This window comes from Symphalangus syndactylus, chromosome 8, assembly GCF_028878055.3.
Source record: "Symphalangus syndactylus isolate Jambi chromosome 8, NHGRI_mSymSyn1-v2.1_pri, whole genome shotgun sequence".
Lineage (NCBI taxonomy): Eukaryota > Metazoa > Chordata > Mammalia > Primates > Hylobatidae > Symphalangus > Symphalangus syndactylus.
The window spans coordinates 142,544,610-142,562,007 of NC_072430.2; the positions used below are offsets into that span (position 1 = coordinate 142,544,610).

The 17,398-nt window shown below is 40.0% G+C and overlaps 1 protein-coding gene across 7 annotated transcripts in view; it reads left to right on the plus strand.

Annotated features, from left to right (window-relative positions):
* Window positions 1-17,398, plus strand: part of UBE2F (ubiquitin conjugating enzyme E2 F (putative)) — a 77,396-nt gene that overhangs the window by 23,375 nt on the left and 36,623 nt on the right. For 4 of the 7 annotated variants that reach the window (XM_055291118.2, XM_063645821.1, XM_063645819.1 and 1 more), the window contains one exon: window positions 4,064-4,129. The exons of the other annotated variants lie outside the window; for them this stretch is intronic. In XM_055291118.2, the coding sequence (XP_055147093.1) occupies window positions 4,064-4,129 (66 nt within the window). The remainder of the gene's footprint in view (window positions 1-4,063; window positions 4,130-17,398) is intronic. 7 annotated transcript variants of the gene reach the window in all.

The following is a 17,398-nucleotide window of genomic DNA, read 5'->3' on the forward strand; positions in this document are numbered from 1 at the left end:
GAGGCAGGAGAATGGCGTGAACCCGTGAGGCAGAGCTTGCAGTGAGCCAAGATAGTGCCACTGCACTCCAGCCTGGGCGACAGAGCAAGACTCTGTCTCAAAAAAAAAAATAAATAAAATTATTATTATTTTTTTGTAGAGATGTAGTCTCCTGTGTTGCCCAGGCTGATCTCAAACTCCTGGGCTCAAGTGATCCTCCCACCTTGGCCTCCCAAAGAGCTGAGATGACAGGCACGAGCCACTGTGCATGGCCACCACATGTAGACATTTAATCAAAACCACAGAAAAGGTCCCACTTATAAATGGTTCATTCATCCTTGATACATATCTTACAGAGATTGTTGGTTTTTAACCCATAGAGTGTACTTTAAAAACAAGTAAATTTTATGACTGGCTTTCAAATCAGGATTGTAACTGCATACATACCTTAGGTTTGAAAGAAGCATGGCACATCTTCCTAGCCCTATGGCTATGGTGTCAGATAAAAAGACAGCATGCTCCCTGCCCCTTCTTTAATTTTTTCTCCCTACCTTCTCTCCTAATCAAAGAGGGGGAAATTATATCATTTTATTCAAGTAAGCCATGCTTTCCAAAAGTATGTCTCATTATTCTAAAGAGAAAACAAGAAGCCACCAATGAATAACCCTTTACTATCTATTTAATTATCTTTCTAAAATATTTACAAAGGCAAACAAAACAACTTGCCTTGTATCAGTACCACTTAGTAACGATTCAGAACTAGTCTCGAGCTCTGTACATGCAAGTTTGTAGAGGTTTCTCTGCAAAAAAATTTTAAAAATTTAAAATGTTTCTTTCAGATAGACTGAAATATTAGAGGCTCAGATAGTGCATGCCTACATGTAGATAAAAAGCTTAATTCTAATGCATTGAACTAGAACAAAAACCTATGAAATTTTTTTTTGTTTGTTTTTGTTTTTTTTTTTGAGACAGAGTCTTGCTCTGTCACCCAGGCTGGAATGCAGTGGCGCAATCTCGGCTCACTGTGACCTCCACTTCCCGGATTCAAGTGACTCTCCTGCCTCAGCCTCCTGAGTAGCTGGGATTACAGGTGCCTGCCACTACGCCTAGCCAATTTTTGTATTTTTAGTGGAGACAGGGTTTTGCCAGGATTACAGGCGTGAGCCACTGCGCCTGGCATAGTTTTATTGCTTCTTAATCCACTTTGATAATTTCTTTTTTTTTCTTTTTTTTTTTTTTTTTTTTTTTGAGACAGAGTCACGTCTTTCACCCAGGCTGGAGTGAAGTGGCGCAATCTCGGCTCACTGCAACCTCCGCCTCCTGGGTTCAAGCAGTTCTCCTGCCTCAGCATTCCCCTCAGCTTACAGGCATGTGCCATCACACCCGGCTAATTTTTTGTATTTTTAGTAGAGAGGGGGTTTTACCATGTTGGCCAGGCTAGTCTTGAACTCCTAACCTCTGGTGATCCACCCGCCTTGGCCTCCCAAAGTGCTAGGATTACAGGCATGAGCCACTGCGACCGGCCGATAATTTCTTTATTCTTGGTGGGCCACCTTTTTTGGAGCTATTGATTTCCGCATCTGTCTATTAAAGGAGAATGCCAGGTATTAAAAACAAATACATGATGCCAACTTCAGTGAATCATTGAAACATCTCCCAAGTCAGAATTATATGTTTTTGTTACTTAGAACTCACTAGAAGGATGGCATTTATCTTTGCAAGTTAAGATTAGGAAGAATAAAGCCCATTTTAAGTATTTCACACATAGTTCTAAATGTGTAATTTTGGGGGAAGTCTTGAACTCTTTGGCTCCAGTTTCTTTATTTCTCAAGTAAGGACTGTGACATTGTCATCTCTAAGACTGCGTCTTGCTTTTCTAGACAGTTTTCACTCTGGAAAGGAAACCCCACTAACAGTCCTGTGTTATTTGTTGTTTGTATATACAGGTGTCCCATGTCTTAACATGGTCATTAAATACTGAAAGGAAATGAGGCATGAGGTAGGGGAAGGAGTCATGAACTAGTTATTAATGTAGGAATTAACCTTGCTTCTGTTGGTAGCCTGTATGATCTCGGGCTAGTCACCAAACCTCTCTGGACCTTCTACTTATGTCTCCTAATTGAGGACGTTGGACTAGATCGTCTCTAAGGTCACCTCTGAGTAGAAATTTGAATTGTCCTGTTTTCGATAAAAATTTTTATGATTGTCAAACTAAGCAAATACTTCTGGTGGAACTTGTAAGAAAACTTTAAACAAATTTTTAAAAAGGCTTCTAAAAAAACTTTAAAAACTTAAAAAGCCAAAATATCATAGTAAATTCTGGGTGGGAGCTAACTCCTGGGCAGCACTCTTTTTTTTTTTTTGACTGAGTCTTGCTTTGTTGCCCAGGCTGGAGGGCAGTGGCGTGATCTCAACTTACTGCAACCTCTGCCTCCCAGGTTTAGACAATTCTCCTGCCTCAGCCTGCCAAGTAGCTGGGACTACAGGTGCCTGCTACCTTGCCCAGCTAATTTTTGTATTTTTAGTAGAGATGGGGTTTCACCGTGTTGGCCAGGCTGGTCTCAAACTACTGACCTCGTGAACCACCTGTCTTGGCCTCCCAAAGTTCTGAGATTACAGACGTGATCCACCGTGCCTGGCCAGCACTCTTCTTTTTAACTTCCATTTGCCATGGTGACGGTGGATGTCTATGGTGCTAGGAGAACAGAGTAGAAATTTGACCTGGGTTTTTCCATGTTTAGTTCACCACCAGTGGTGAACTGAGATGTTTAGCATAGGCCTGGTGTGGTGGCCCACGCCTGTAATCCTAGCACTTCAGAGGCCAAGGTAAGTGGATCACTTGAGCATGGGAGTTCAAGACTAGCCTGGGTAACATGGTGAAAATCTGTCTCTACAAAAGATACAAAAATTAGCCAGGTGTGGTAGTGTGCACCTGTAGTCCCTGCTACTCAGGAGGCTGAGGTGGGAGGATCACCTGAGCCTTGGAGGCACAGGTTGCGGTGAGCTGGAATCATGCCACTGTCCTCCAGTCCAGGCAACAGAGTGAGACCCTGTCTAAAAAAAGTTTAGCGTAGTATGTTCTGATTTTATAGATGTAGAAAATTTCTATATATATTCCTTCCAGATTCCTTGGGTATTTTTCCAATGGGTAATTAGCCATGTGTCATTTGTTTGAAGGAGACGGGTGGGATGCAATCAACTTCCCTGGCCTGCACTAGCAGCCAGTAGCTTCTCTCCCAAGGGAACACTTTGTCCTGATTCAGGCCTCTTATGATTTGGACCAGTGGGCACAGAACATTGCCATCTGGGTCAGTAGAGCATTATTTTACCAATAAAGCAAGCTGATTTACCACTTATGTAGTAAAGGTATTTTTTAAAAAGACAAAATATTATGGTAAACTCTGGCTGGGTGGGAGCCAAGTCCTGGGTGCACTCTTCTTCTTCTTCTTCTTTTTTTTTTTTTTTTTTTTTTGAGGCAGAGTTTCACTCTTGTTGCCCAAGCTGGAGTGCAATGGCGCGATCTTGGCTCACTGCAACCTCCATCTCCTGAGTTCAAGCGATTCTCCTGCCTCAGCCTTCCGAGTAGCTGGGATTACAGGCGTAAGCCACCACGCCCGGCCAGCACCCTTCTTTATAAAGAACTTCCATTTACCATGGTGACTGAATGTCTGTGGTGCTAGGGCAACAGAGTTGACCTGGGCTGTTTCCTGGTTTTTTCGTGTTTAGTTAGCCTTTGCCTGCATATATTAATCTCCCTGAGATACGGTTTCTTGTCAAAGTACAGTAGCATAATTCTTGAAATAAATTGTTTAGTGACCACTTAAAGGTTGAAGGAAAACATCTCTACTTGGAATTAACTAGTAAAAGACTGTAGGGAGAAAAGCACTGACAAAAACCACTGGTTTGCAATTTTAGAGTATTGGCACGATTATTAGCAGACAAATAGGGAGAGAGATCTACCAACTTTCCGTAAACCATACAAATCCCTGGAGCACCGCTAACTTTACGTGTGTTCAAAGGTTAGCCTCAACATATGGACTGCTGCTCACTGCCAGACCTTCCTGATGTGCTGTTTCTTTTGCAGGTACATGTAAAGTGCATTTTCCTGATCCAAACAAGCTTCATTGTTTTCAGCTAACAGTAACCCCAGGTAATATTCTTACATAACTTAAGTGTTAAAGTGATTTCAAACAGCAAATTATAAAGGCTACCCAAACCTGTAATCTTTGCTTTGGTTTGTCCTCTAGCTTTTAAAAAATTAACACATTAATAACAATTTCATATGAAGATAAGATACATACTTGATAGTGAACGAAATAAAGCATATTAAAGTGAATTTGAGGCATTCAGTATACACTCTCAATAATGATGTATAAATGTAACTAAAGTTAATGACAGCTGAGGCAGTTGGTGTATAGTGAAGAGTGTGGGCTCTGAAGTCATAATTGGGTTCCAATCCTTTTCCCTTACGTAGGAATAGTGTGACCTTGCTTAAGTTGCTTAACCTTTTAGCCACAGCCTGCCTATCTATAAAGTGGGATCAGATAGGACCTATCTCATAGGACAGTTGTGAGGATTAAACAGATAGTGTGGGTAAAGCACTGAAGCCCAGGGTCTGGCACACAGAAGCAGACAGAAGATCACCAGCTGTCCTCAGTAAGACTGAGAAGTGTCTAATCCCTAAGCTGCCCCAGCATGGCAACGTATTTCTTCTTGGTCAAAGTAGACAGCAGGAGGAGGACTTGTATATTTTCTAGTTACAATACAGCTCCAAGAGCTGCAGATTCCCACACTTCACAACCCACTGGTGTTTATGTTGGACAGTGGATGGCAACCGGTCGATGCTGTTGTGGGGAATTAACAAGAGGGAAGGATGTTTGGTGGTGGAAATATAGGGTGTTATTTTATTTGGGGTATGGAAAGGTAGTGAGAAACTGAGAATTATTAGTCACTAGCTAATTAAAATGTGGAAAGGAATACAGGATTTTGGTAGGTGGCAATGAACCCACAAATAAGTCCTGGCCTTGTCTCTCTGTAGGTAGGATGGGCTTTTTCTGTGGAAGATGTTTGATAATAATAGCACAAGAAATCCTGGTTTCAGAATATCAAAATATGCTTGAAACTTAAAAAAAATTCCATTTTATCTATGTGATGGTTCCACAAAGGGCTCTGGAAGTGTAAATCAGTCTGATACTGATTCCTCTAAGATAAGGAGAGTACTTGGGTATAGGAGTTAATACTAGAACATCATCATTATATATTTTTTCTTTTCTTTCTTCTTTTTTCTATTAGCTATACTTTATGCCAAATAGAACACCATTGTTAGAAAGCAGAGTGTTCCGCATGCCTGACATCTATAGATAAATGTAGTGAAGGGCTTTAAACTGTGAAAATGATGAAAACTCTAACGATCCTTTGGCTGCCTTCCTAAAACACATTGCATATTGTGCTGTTTTTGACGAGAGGTATTGAGCATGCTCTAATGCTTTCTTGGTGACTCAAGGTCACTTTTATGGACATCATTTACTATTCTGTTAAGTAATGTAGGGTATTCTCAGAAATCATTGTAGTGATTAAGATTGGTTCTCTGTTTACTAATTTCAGACTTGTGTGTTTATAGTAAGATATTTTCTTTCATCTGCCTTTCTAGGGCATTTTCAATGGCTATCAGGGATTCTGTGGCTCTGCCCATCCCAAGCATGGGCTTTGTGGTCCTTGGCCACTCAAAGATGTTTGTTGATTTTTCCAGGCTCTTTACTGTCATACGATTGGGTTTCTGGCAAGTCTAACCTCTGGATAAATGTTTCTTCCCTGCCTCCCCTCCGCCATTTTTTTTTCTTTTTTTGAGACCAAGTCTCACTCTGCCACCCAGGCTGGAGTGCAGTGGCGCAATCTCGGGCTCACTGCAACCTTTGCCTTGCGGGTTCAAGTGATTCTCCTGCCTCAGCCTCCTGAGTAGCTGGGATTACAGGCATGCGCCACCATACCCAGCTAATTTTTGTATTTTTAGTAGAGATGGGATTTCACTGTGTTGGCCAGGCTAGTCTCAAACTCCTAACCTCAGGTCATCTGCCTGCCTCGGCTTCCCAAAGTGCTGGGATTACAGGCGTGAGCCACTGCGCCCAGCCCCCCTTATTTTTTAACTGAAATTTTTTACTGAATCACTTCAATGTTGTGATTACTGTGTATATGACAGCATTTTTGATGTTGGTCTTAGAATTGTCCTTGAAAATGGAGCATAATTGTTACAGTTTTTGTATTCACCATTCCATCAGATTAAAAAGTAACTTGTAGCTGGGCCCAGTGGCTCATGCCTGTAATTCCAGCACTTTGGGAGGCCCAGGTGGGTGGATCACTTGAGGTCAGGAGTTCGAGACCAGCCTGGCCAACATGGTGAAACCTCGTTTCTACTAAACATACAAAAAAATTAGCCCAGCGTGGTGGTGGTGCGTGCCTGTAATCCCAGCTACTCAGGAGGCTGAGGCAGGAGAATCGCTTGAACCCAGGAGGTGGAGGTTGCAGTGAGCTGAGATCGGCCCAGTGCACTCCAGCCTGAGCAACAGAGCTGTCTCAAAAAAAATAAAAATTATAATTAAAAAGTAACTTGTGTCTTGGTACCTGTAAATACTTAATGCCTGAACATTCATATTTTTAATAAGTGTACTTCAGGGACATTAACATTGAGCTGTGCACAGCATGCTTTTTAGATACTGTGTATATGCCCTCATTTTGTGATGTCTGTGAATTAGAAAGCTGTGGTGATGCCTGCCCTTTGATTATTAAGAGAAGTGTGGCCGAGATATGCCAACCGGAAAAACTTGCCTCATATCATGGTTTTTTAAAAAAATTTAGAATCATACTCTTCATATTGAAAACAAATTACAGTGATATGTCTAAGTTGTGAAGTTTTAACAATATATGAAATAAAATGATTTTGAAATGGACTTATTTGTAGCCAGTAATCCTGGATCTAGGGCTGAAAACTCACTAATATCTATGATCTGGGGGTTAGAATGGTCAAGAGTGGAAGAATTGCATCTGAATTTTCAGCTCATACCTCTTTATCTGGCTCCTGTTCACACTTGCTAACATTTTCATAGTTTTGTTTGTTTTTGGAATGGTTGCTCATGCTTGGGAGTAAATACACTCTTTAGAGAAAAACATGAAAATGTAATTTGGTGATGGGGAAAAGAAAGGGACCGAATTTAGAAAAAAAGTGTCCACATCATCTCACAAAACAAGAAAAAGTAGTAATAAGTGAAATGAAACAAAACAAAAACTTAAAAGATAGCCTGAAATATCCCATGGAGGCTTCTGTGAAGTTAGTGGGACAGTTTGAAAAACTGGACCTGTTCGGTGAGTGGCCTGGCTGACATGTTGACGGAGTCACCTCAGCCTGCCCTGCTGTGATGGTGGTGATGGTTTTAGGCTGAAGGGAGCATGGGTCTAAGTAACAATGACAATTTTTTAAATTTAAATTTTTAAAATCAGTTTTACTGAGGTATAAAATTATAAACAATAAAATGTACTAATTTGAAATGTATAGCTTACATTTGGAAAATGTATACACATATGTAACCATAACCCCAATAAAGATGAAAAACATTTCCATCATTCCCAAAGTTTCCTTCTGCCTCTTTGCAGCCAGTTCCTTGCCCCCCACACCACCATCCAAAATTCCTTTCTGATTTTTATTTCCATAAATTAGTTTTGCTTGTTCTTGAATTTTTTTATATGTAAATGGAATCTTATATATGTACTCTTGGTCTCTGACTTCTTTCACTTAACATAGTTTTAAATTTACACATGTTGTGTGAATCAGTAGTTTATTCCCTTTTTATGGAATTTTAATGAATATGCCATAATTTATCTTCCTAGTGATAGACATTTGAGTAGTTTCTAGGTTTTGGCTAGTATCAATAAACCAAAAGCTATGAGGTTTGACTGCCATGAGCTTTTTTTTTTTTTTTTACAAGCTTTTCGTGTTCATAGTTTTCCTTTCTCTTTAATTCTACCTAAGAGTGGAATTTCTGAGTCATAGGAAAGATAACATGTTTAACCTTTTAAGAAACTTTCCACTGTGGTTGTGCCATACCCTGACCAGCACTGTATGAGAAGTTTCCATTGTTCTACACATATATCAACATTCGGGTGTGAAATGGTATATCATTGGGGTTTTTATTTGCATTTCCCAGTGACAGATGATGTAGAGTATCTTTTCATGTATTTACGGGCCATTTATACATCGTCCTTTCTGAAGCGCCCCAGTTTTTTGCCCTAAAAAAACTTTTTATTTTGTGCTGTGGTCTGAATACAAGTGTTTTGTCAGATGCATGAGCTGCAAATATTTTCTCCCATTCTGTGACTTTTCTGCTCATTTTTAAAAATGCTGTCTTTTGTTGAGGAGGAGTTTTTTTTTTTTTTCGAGACAGAGTCTCGCTCTGTCACCCAGGCTGGAGTGCAGTGGTGCAACTTCACCTCTGAAATCTCTGCCTCCCGGATTCAGGCGATTCTCAGGCCTCAGCCTCTTTTACTTAACGTAATGTTTTTGAGTTTCACCCATTGTAGTTTTAGTAGAGACGGGGTTTTGCTGTGTTGGCCGGGATGGTCTCAAACTCTTGGCCTCAAGTGATCCGCCCACCCTGGCCTCCCAAAGTACTGAGATTACTGGCATGAGCCACCACATCTGGCTGAAATTTTAATTTTTATGATGTGCAGTTTATCAATTTTTTAACAGTTTGTGCCTTTTATGTCCTGTCCAGAAATTTTTGCTTACCCGAAGCTTATAAATATATGCTCCTGTGTTTTTTCCCTAGAAGCTTTAGGATTGTAGGTTTTATGTTAAGGTCCATCATCCATCTTGAATTGATTTTTGTATATGGAGTAAGACAGAGGTTGAGATTTACTTTATCTATATAGATAGATATCCAGCTGTTGCAGTGAAAAGACTTTCCTTTCTTCATTGAATTACCTTGATACCTTGACCAAAAAGCATTGACTGTATATGTGTAGTTCTGCTTTTTGGACTTGATTCTGTTCCATTGGTCTGTGTTTACCCTTAGGCATAGATGTAAGTATTTTGATGTTTTTTTTTTTGTTTTTTTTTGAGACGGAGTCTCACTGTGTCACCTAGGCTGGAGTGCAGTGGCGCGATCTCAGCTCACTGCAACCTCCACCTCCCAGGTTCAAGCGATTCTCCTGCCTCAGCCTCCCGAGTAGCTGGGGTTACAGGTGCACACCACCATACCCAGCTAATTTTTGTATTTTTAGTAGAGACAGGTTTCACTATGTTGGCCAGGCTGGTCTCGATCTCCTGACCTTGTGAGCCATCTGCCTTGGCCTCTCAAAATGCTGGGATTACAAGCGTGAGCCAGCCCAGAATATTCTTACTAGTCTACTAATATCTGTAAGACTTATATTGATGTCTCCTTTTTCATTACTGATACAGTAATTTGTGGCTTCTCGTTTTTCTTGATCATGTTAGCTAAAGGTTTATGCAGTTGATTTTTGCAAACAACTGACTTTTTTCTCAATTGTTTGCCTATTTCATTTATTTCTGCTCTTTGTTATTTCCTTCCTAATACTTTGGTTTTACTTTACTTTTTATAGCTTCTTAAAGTAGAACCTAGATCATTGGTGTGTATATATCTATTTTAGTGTTTTTAAAGTAATGTTGATTGAGATATAAGTTACATTCTTTGGCTTAACGTAGTGTTTTTGAGTTTCACCCATGTTGTTAATCAGTATTCTGTATTTTGTATTGTTGAATTGTATTCTGTTGTATGGACGCATACCAGTTTATTTGCCCATTCACCAGTGGACGAACCTTTGTGTTGTTTCCACTTTGGGGCTATTATACATGAAGCTGTTAAAAATTTGTATGTGCAGGTCTTCATTTGCCAGTATGTTTTTATTTCTTCTGGGTAATACAAAGCAGTTGAATTACTGGGCCATGTGGTGAGAATAAGTTTAACTTTATAAAACCACCACCATTAAGTTTTCCAAAGTTTTGCATTCCTACTAGCACTGAATAAGAATCCCAGTTTCTCTATATTCTTACCAACAACTGGTATTGTCATTCTTTTCAATTTTAGCCATTCTAGTAGGTATATATCTCATTATAACTTTAACTTGCGTTTCCCTAATGACTAGTGATGGTGATCTTATCGTTTGCTTGTTTGCTATCTGTATATCTTCTTTGTTCAAGAGAGTCTTCAAATATTTTGCCCATTTAAAAATATGATTGATTGTCTTTTTTTTTTTTTTTTTTTTGAGATGGAGTTTTGCTTTTTTTTTTTTTTTTTTTTTCGAGATCAAGTTTCACTCTTGTTGCCCAGGCTAGAGTGCGATGGTGCAGTCTCGGCTCACCCCAACCTCCGCTTCCTGGTTCAAGCAATTCTCCTGCCTCAGCCTCCCAAATAGCTGGGATTACAGGCATGCGCCACCACGCCCGGCTAGTTTTGTATTTTTAGTAAAGACAAGGTTTCTCCATGTTGGTCAGGCTGGTCTTGAACTCCCGACCTCAGGTGTTCTGCCCGCCTCAGCCTCCCAAAGTGCTGGGATTACAGGCATGAGCCACCACACCCAGCCTGATTGTCTTATTAAGTTGTAAGCTTTCCTTATATACCTTGATATGAATCCTTTATCAGATATGTGGTGTTTTTTAAAGGGTTTTTATTGATATTACATATAGAAAAAATTCTGATTAGAGACTTCTATAGCTAGATTATAAATCTTATATAGTTATGTGTGTATTCCTCTAAGTTTGTTTTAGAATATATCAGTCATTAGGCCGGGCCCAGTGGCTCATGCCTGTAATCCCAGCACTTTGGGAGGCCAAGGCGGGCGGATCACGAGGTCAGGAGATCGAGATCATCCTTGCTAACATGTTGAAACCCCGTCTCTCCTAAAAATACAAAACAAAATTAGCAGGGTGCAGTGGCAGGTGCCTGTAGTCCCAGCTACTCGGGAGGCTAAGGCAGGAGAGTGGCGTGAACCCGGGAGGCGAAGCTTGCAGTGAGCCGAGATTGTGCCACTGCACTCCAGCCTGGGCGACAGAGCAAGACTCTGTCTCAACAAAAAAAAAAAAAAAAAAAAAAAGTATCAGTCATTAGATTATTGATGTTTTCTTATTTTGAAATTTTAATTTATAAAAACTCCTTGATACATGATAATAAACGCGCAGCTTACATTGAGTCATAAACGTTTAGTGGATTTATCTGCTATCCCCATCATGTTTGGTTTGTTTCAGAGCTTTGGAGCTATGGAAGGAGAAGGTTCTGAATGTGTAATAAAGGAATATCCCAATTTTGAAGCTCTGCCTCCCAGGTTCAAGCGATTCTCCTGCCTCAGGCTACCGAGTAGCTGGGATTACAGGCATGCGCCACCACACCCAGATAATTTTTATATTTTTAGTAAAGATGAGGTTTCACTATGTTAGCCAGGCTGGTCTCAAACTCCTGACCTCTGGTAATCTTCCTGCCTCGGCCTCCCAAAGTGCTGGGATTACAGGCATGAGCCGCTGCACCTGGCCGGAATATTCCAATTTTTGAGCACAGAATTACAGTTGGTAAACCTGAAACCCGAGTTGGTTCCATGCATGAACATTTTGTTTTTTTGTTTTTTTGAGACGGAATCTCACTCCATCACCCAGGCTGGAGTGCAGTGGCGCGATCTTGACTCACTGCAATCTCCGCCTCCTGGGTTCAAGCGATTCTCCTGTTTCAGCCTCCTGAGTAGCTGGGATTACAGGTCTGCACCACCACGCCCGGCTAATTTTTATTTTATTTATTTATTTTTTTTATTTTTAGTAGAGACAGGGTTTCCCCATGTTGGCCAGGCTGGTCTCGAACTCCTGACCTCAAGTGATCCATCTGCCTTGGCCTCCCAAAGTGCTGGGATTAAAGGCATGAGCCACCATGCCTGGCTGACGCATGAATGTTCTGGAACAACATTTAAATAGTCATGGACATGTAAGAAGGTAAGGAAATGGAGCAGAGCACCGGAGTAGACCTATTGCCTTGACCAACATCCTGACCATGTAGTAGTTTACATGTAGTTCATTGTTGATATGTAAAGGTTTCAGACACATAAAATTTATACTCTCATCCCTGTTTCTTTCTTTCTTTCTTTTTTTTTTTTATTATACTTTAGGTTTTAGGGTACATGTGCACAATGTGCAGGTTTGTTACATATGTATCCATGTGCCATGTTGATTTCCTGCACCCATTAACTCGTCATTTAGCATTAGGTATATCTCCTCATGCTGTCCCTCCCCCCTCCCCCGACCCCACAACAGTCCCCGGAGTGTGATGTTCCCCTTCCTGTGTCCATGAGTTCTCATTGTTCAATTCCCACCTATGAGTGAGAACATGCAGTGTTTGGTTTTTTGTCCTTGCGATAGTTTACTGAGAATGATGTTTTCCAGTTTCATCCATGTCCCTACAAAGGACATGAACTCATCATTTTTTATGGCTGCATAGTATTCCATGGTGTATATGTGCCACATTTTCTTAATCCAGTCTATCGTTGTTGGACATTTGGGTTGGTTCCAACTCGTTGCTATTGTGAATCGTGCCACAATAAACATATGTGTGCATGTGTCTTTATAGCAGCATGATTTATAGTCCTTTGGGTATATACCCAGTAATGGGATGGCTGGGTCAAATGGTATTTCTAGTTCGAGATCCCTGAGGAATCGCCACACTGACTTCCACAATGGTTGAACTAGTTTACAGTCCCACCAACAGTGTAAAAGTGTTCCTATTTCTCCACATCCTCTCCAGCACCTGTTGTTTCCTGATTTTTTAATGATGGCCATTCTAACTGGTGTGAGATGGTATCTCACTGTGGTTTTGATTTGCATTTCTCTGATGGCCAGTGATGCTGAGCATTTCTTCATGTGTTTTTTGGCTGCATAAATGTCTTCTTTTGAGAAGTGTCTGTTCATGTCCTTTGCCCACTTTTTGATGTGGTTGTTTGTTTTTTTCTTGTAAATTTGTTTGAGTTCATTGTAGATTCTGGATATTAGCCCTTTGTCAGATGAGTAGGTTGCAAAAATTTTCTCCCATTCTGTAGATTGCCTGTTCACTCTGATGGTAGTTTCTTTTGCTGTGCAGAAGCTCTTTAGTTTAATGAGATCCCATTTGTCAATTTTGGCTTTTGTTGCCATTGCTTTTGGTGTTTTAGACGTGAAGTCCTTGCCCACGCCTATGTCCTGAATGGTATTGCCTAGGTTTTCTTGTAGGATTTTATGGTTTTAGGTCTAACATTTAAGTCTTTAATCCATCTTGAATTAATTTTTATATAAGGTGTAAGGAAGGGATCCAGTTTCAGCTTTCTACATATGGCTAGCCAGTTTTCCCAGCACCATTTATTAAATAAGGAATCCTTCCCCCATTTCTTGTTTTTGTCAGGTTTGTCAAAGATCAGATAGTTGTAGATATGTGGCATCATTTCTGAGGGCTCTGTTCTGTTCCATTGATCTATGGCTGGTTCAACATATGCAAATCAATAAATGTAATCCAGCATATAAACAGAACCAAAGACAAAAACCACATGATTATCTCAATAGATGCAGAAAAGGCCTTTGACAAAATTCAACAACCCTTCATGCTAAAAACTCTCAATAAATTAGGTATTGATGGGACGTATCTCAAAATAATAAGAGCTATCTACGACAAACCCACAGCCAATATCATACTGAATGGGCAAAAACTGGAAGCATTCCCTCTGAAAACTGGCACAAGACAGGGATGCCCTCTCTCACCGCTCCTATTCAACGTAGTGCTGGAAGTTCTGGCCAGAGCAATCAGGCAGGAGAAGGAAATAAAGGGTATTCAATTAGGAAAAGAGGAAGTCAAATTGTCCCTGTTTGCAGATGACATGATTGTATATCTAGAAAACCCCATTGTCTCAGCCCAAAATCTCCTTAAGCTGATTAGCAACTTCAGCAAAGTCTCAGGATACAAAATCAATGTACGAAAATCACAAGCATTCTTGTACACCAATCACAGACAAACAGAGAGCCAAATCATGAGTGAACTCCCATTCACAATTGCTTCAAAGAGAATAAAATACCTAGGAATCCAACTTACAAGGGATGTGAAGGACCTCTTCAAGGAGAACTACAAACCACTGCTCAATGAAATAAAAGAGGATACAAACAAATGGAAGAACATTCCATGCTCATGGGTTGGAAGAATCAATATCGTGAAAATGGCCATACTGCCCAAGGTAATTTATAGATTCAGTGCCATCCCCATCAAGCTACCAATGACTTTCTTCACAGAACTGGAAAAAACTACTTTAAAGTTCATATGGAACCAAAAAAGAGCCTGCATTGCCAAGTCAATCCTAAGCCAAAAGAACAAAGCGGGAGGCATCACGCTACCTGACTTCAAACTATACTACAAGGCTACAATAACCAAAACAGCATGGTACTGGTATCATCCCTGTTTCTTTCTAGCTTGATTTTTAATTTTAGTATGGAGATAACCATTATAAGGGGGATAAATTTGAAGAAGCACAGTTTTATTTTTTTTTGTAGAATCTTTTCTTTCAAATAATCTTAAAAATACAGATGCCAATTTTCTTGCGACGTAGAATAGAAATGTGATGTGAGCTCTTAAAATGTCAGTTTTCTGCCAAAGCATTCTGTTAACTTTCATCAGGAAAATATTCGCTGCTCTCTCCTTGCTCATTCCAAGAATTTGGCTGGTGTGATGCTTCTTTGCTTACTGCACCTACTGAGTAGGCCACCCCATCATCTGATACAGAGACACCTGATCTGTTCTCACACTGGTCTGTCCCCTGCCTTAAACGTAACTCCAAGTCAAATTCTCTTGTGGGATGCTCAGGCTTCCTGAAGTGAGTATGATATGAATTGTTTTAAAAACCATTCATTTCCATGGGCAAAAACAGATTCTGGTGGTCTCCAGTAAAAATGTATATAGTGTGTATAAAATCTCCAAAAATGACATAGTATTTAAATCTTAAGTTTTTTGGCATTTAAAAAATTACCACCACTCTTTAAGTTTCCCGTTCCACCTGATGGTGTCTTTTATGTGGCACAGGCTTTTCATCTTTTTTAAGAATCATGTTTAGTGAGCTATAATTTACATACAGTAAGTTTACCATTCTTAGGTAGACAGCTCTCTGCCTTTTGACAGACTTACGTACTCACATAACCACCACTGCAATTAAGATACAGGAAGTTTCCATCACCTCAAAAAGTTGCCTCGATCCCCTTTGTAGATCCCCTCTCCATCCCCAGCCCCTGGCAGTCATTGACCTGATTTCTTTCCCTATAGTTTTCCCTTTACCAGGATATTATTTAAATGAACCCAAACAGTATGCAACATTTTGTATGTGGCTTCTCCCACTTAGTGTAATGCTTTTGACATTCATCCATGTTGTTGTGTTTATTGTTATTTCAGTTGTATGGATGTACCACAGTTTGATTATCCATTCATCAAATGGCAGACATTTGAGTTGCTCTCAGTTTTCTTAAATTATAAGAAACTACAAAATTGTTTTTTCCAAGTAGCTGTACTATTTTGCATTCCCACCAGCACTGTATGAGAATTCTAGTTGCTCTGTATTTTCACCAGCATTTAGTTTAAAAAACTTTACTCATGGTAATGGTTACATAGTGGTATTTAATTGTGGTATTAATTTGCATTTTCTTAATGACTATCTCTTTTTTGGAGATGCGTCTGCTCAACTGTTCTGCTAATTTAAAAGAAAAATAAGGTTTTTTTTCTTATTGTGGGATTTTAAGAGTTCTTTACCCTAGATATGTCTTTTATCAGATGTGTTTTATAAATGTTTTTTCCTAGTCTATGGCTCATCTTTATTTCCTTAATACTGTCTTTTAACGACCATGTATTTTAAATTCATTTGGGGATATCCAACTTATGATTGTTTTCTTTGTGCTAATGTGGTCGGCAGAATAATGGCCCTAAAAGATGTCCGTGTCTTAATTCCTGGAACCTGTTGAATGTGTTATGTTACATGGCAAAAGGGAATTAGAGTTGCAGATAAATTAAGGTTGCTAGTCATCTGATCTTAAGGGAGGGAGATTGTCCTGGAGTTTCTAGGTGGACCCAGTGTAATTACAGGGATCCTTAAAGTGGAAAGGGAGAGAGAAGCAGTTAGAGCCAGAGAAGGTGATGTGACAATGGAAGCAGGAAGCAGGTTAGGCACTGGCAGAAAGACTCACCTGCCACTGCTGCCGCTGGAGATGGAGGAAGGGCCCATGAGCCCTGGACGCTGGCAGCTTCTGACTGCTGGTAGTGCAAAGAGACAGCCTTTTCTGGGGCATCCAGAAAGGAGTACCCCCTTGCCAACTTCATGATCTTAGCCCAGTGAGATCCATTTTGGTCTTCTGACCTCCGGAAGATAATACATTTGTATTGTTCAAGGCACAGAGTTTGTGGAAATTTATTATAGCAGCAATGCAAAACTAGTAAGAATAATTTGTGTTTGTTGTGTCCTAAGAAATCTTTGTCTAAGAAATACAAAGATTTTCTCTTATTTTTAAAATTATTATTATTTTTTTTTTGAGACAGGGTCTCGCTCTGTTGCCCCAGCTGGAATGCAGTGGCAGGATCATGGCTCACTGTAAGCTCCACCTCCTGGGCTCAAGTTATCCTTCCGCCTCAGCCTCCTGAGGTAGCTGGGACCACAGGAACATGCTACCACACCTGGCTGATTTTTGTATTTTTTGTAGAGACAGGGTTTCACCATGTTGCGCAAGCTAGTCTTGAACTCTTGGGCTCAGGTGATCAGCCAACTTTGGCCTCCCAAAGTACTGGGATTACAGGCAGGAGCCACCATGCCCGGCCTTATTTTTTTAAAAGCAGAAGTTTTATAGCTCTAGGTTTTACAGTTAGATCTGTGATCCAGTTTGAGTTAATTTTCACATATTATACAAGAGAAGAGTGTAGTTTTCTGGTTTTTTTTTTCTGTCTCTTTTTGCATTGCCCATTTCTAGCACCATTTGCTGAAGAGGGTTTTTCCCACTGACTTACCTTGGCACCTTTGTTGACATTACATGACTATATGTGTGTGGGTCTGCTTCTGGACTCTGTTCCATTCCATTGTTCTGTACGTCTACACTTGTACAAATACCACTGCTTGATTATTATGGCTTTATAGTAAGTCTTGAAATCCCATCGTGTGACCTCTGACTCCTTCAACATTTTTCTACTTTTTCAAAATTATTTTGGTGATTTTTGTTCCTTTACTTTTCCACATACACTTTAGAATCAGCCTGTCAAATTCGGCAAAAAACTTGCTGAGATTTTGATTAGGACTACGTTGACTCTAATGTAAATCAATTTGGGGAGAATTGCTGTGTTCGTTTATTTGCGTTGCTATAAAGAAATACCCGAGGCCAGGTAATTTGTAAAGAAAA